This window comes from Gavialis gangeticus, unplaced genomic scaffold (genome assembly GCF_001723915.1).
Source record: "Gavialis gangeticus isolate Ggan-Ray unplaced genomic scaffold, GavGan_comp1, whole genome shotgun sequence".
NCBI classification, from domain to species: Eukaryota; Metazoa; Chordata; order Crocodylia; family Gavialidae; genus Gavialis; species Gavialis gangeticus.
This window is the reverse complement of record NW_017729033.1, coordinates 26,001,738-26,003,765: the sequence shown is the minus strand read 5'-3', so window position 1 is coordinate 26,003,765 and position 2,028 is coordinate 26,001,738. Positions and strand designations below refer to the sequence as shown.

The following is a 2,028-nucleotide window of genomic DNA, read 5'->3' as shown; positions in this document are numbered from 1 at the left end:
CTGAAGAAATCTATTATTTCTAGGAACTATTGAAAAGTCTTGTAGTATTTTTTGTGACTAATGATAATAACTAAAATGAAGCAATATATTCATGATAATAATCCTGTTTATCTTTTACTAGATGCATATTTTAAATATTTATTTCTAATAAATGCTACAGTACTTTTTCTCTTGAACAGAAGGCTTTTAAGTCTCTTTAATACAGCCTACAGAACATAATCAAGTCACAAGAACTACAGTACAGGCTGGCATAAAACAGCAGATACTTCAAAAAAATTGACTGAAGCAGTGTGTGACATTACAACTGATTCCTAAGTACCAGGCAGAGGAGAGGGGACCAGGAAGGGAGATTTTACTTAGCACAATGCAAAGTAAGCTAGTATCTGCACAACATACACAACATAATACAAAATGCTGAGCACCCAGCAGCTTCAAAACTAGCCATATATTCATGATACAAAACATAACAAGGATGCTAATAAAAGCAAGCCTGTTATATGTGTTACTAAATAAAATTAATTACAAATGCATTTCAGCTAATGTAAATTTCTGCTAGTTTTCAAAGTAATATGACTGGAGTAACATAAATACTGGATGTGTATATGCTTGCTGTACATTTACACAGAGTAGGGATCTAGGAACACCACTTCCAATATATTTGCATGAAGCTAATTTTTTTAAAACTAGGATTTAGTATTAAATTTAAAAACACAAGTTACATTTAAAAAGTTGGGAAGCTGTCAGTGTATCACTGATTTCACTATCAATCTGAAACGTACAGTTAATCAAGTGGCAGTGTCCTCATAATTTGAAACTCTGTCTTTCCAATGAACAAGAATATTTAGTATACTTTAAATAAAACACTGCACTTTTTTAACTATCTGTCTGCATTCTGTAGCAGTTAGATTTAAATGCTACATTCTAACAAATTTATCGGCAATTCTGTTACAGAAAATTTCAGATGAAAAACAAATAAGTTTTGGTCAAAATGCCCCAGAATCTGGAGTCATCACACTGTACCTGTATCTTCTGGCATTCCAGCACTAATTCAGTCCTATGCATCAGTGACACAAGAAATGCTGCCAGACATCATCACTCCAATTACCTATAATCTGCACGAAGTATAGCCAAAGAGGCTGTTGAACAAGTGAATTTGAAGCTACTGCAGTAGAGAAGTGAAACTGCAGCAGTGCTCTGTCATTGGAGCTCCCTCCTAATAGAAATGTGGCAAGGGTCATATGACTCCTGCAGCACCCACGCATATATGGGAGTATAGCCAAGATCTTACTGCCATGTAAAAATAGAACCCTACAGAAGTCTCAAAAGTCTTATATTTACAGAGCATCTAACACAGAGCGGTCACCTATGGGCACGTATACAAGAAAACAGGAAGATGTGCATTATGCAAATAATATCACTACCTGTATTTACAAATATTTCTCTCTAGAGGAGATAAAAAAGGTCAATGAGTTCTCATAACAACAGACCAGTATTAACAACAAAAAGCCAAGAGACTCTCCTCTCAAACTTCCTTACAGTGGGTGCATCTACATGTGCAATTAAGGCAAAGCAATAAACTCTGAAGCATCTTGTGATTGAGTACACTGCTCCCAGGCACAGCGTCTACACATGCGACTAGGAAAGCAGCACTTTGAACCAGGGTACAGCAGGCCCAGGCTGCCAACAGCAAGAGTGCCAAGCATGTGGAGCTATGTGGCTAGGTGGTATGCAGGGGTTTGACCCCCTGCTTCCTGGGCTGATCAAAAGCAATTTATGCCCAATGCTAACATTTTCACTTTGCCATGTTCCTGACAATACGGCTCATGTGTAGGTGGTGACACTTTATTGCGGAGCTAATTAGTCTACTCCACAGTAAAGCACATGTGTAAATGTAGTTTCATAGTTTCATAGTTTCTAGGGTCGGAAGGGACCTGAGTAGATCATCAAGTCCGACCCCCTGCCATGGCAGGAAAGAGTACTGGGGTCAAATGACCCCAGCAAGGTGTTCATCTAGCCTCCTCTTACAAA

At 38.0% G+C, this 2,028-nt stretch overlaps 1 protein-coding gene across 9 annotated transcripts in view; it reads right to left on the bottom strand.

Moving 5' to 3' along the window:
- ABLIM2 (actin binding LIM protein family member 2) overlaps positions 1 to 1,163 on the bottom strand; it is a 318,470-nt gene extending 317,307 nt beyond the window's left edge. For 4 of the 9 annotated variants that reach the window (XM_019526461.1, XM_019526462.1, XM_019526467.1 and 1 more), the window contains exon 1: positions 1,021 to 1,162. In XM_019526461.1, coding sequence (XP_019382006.1) covers positions 1,021 to 1,036 — 16 coding nt within the window. In that variant the 5' untranslated portion in view covers positions 1,037 to 1,162. Of the gene's footprint in view, positions 1 to 1,020 lie in introns of all 9 variants that reach the window. The other 5 variants (XM_019526466.1, XM_019526463.1, XM_019526470.1 and 2 more) reach the window with 3 other exon arrangements.
- Positions 1,164 to 2,028: the final 865 nt, after the last annotated feature.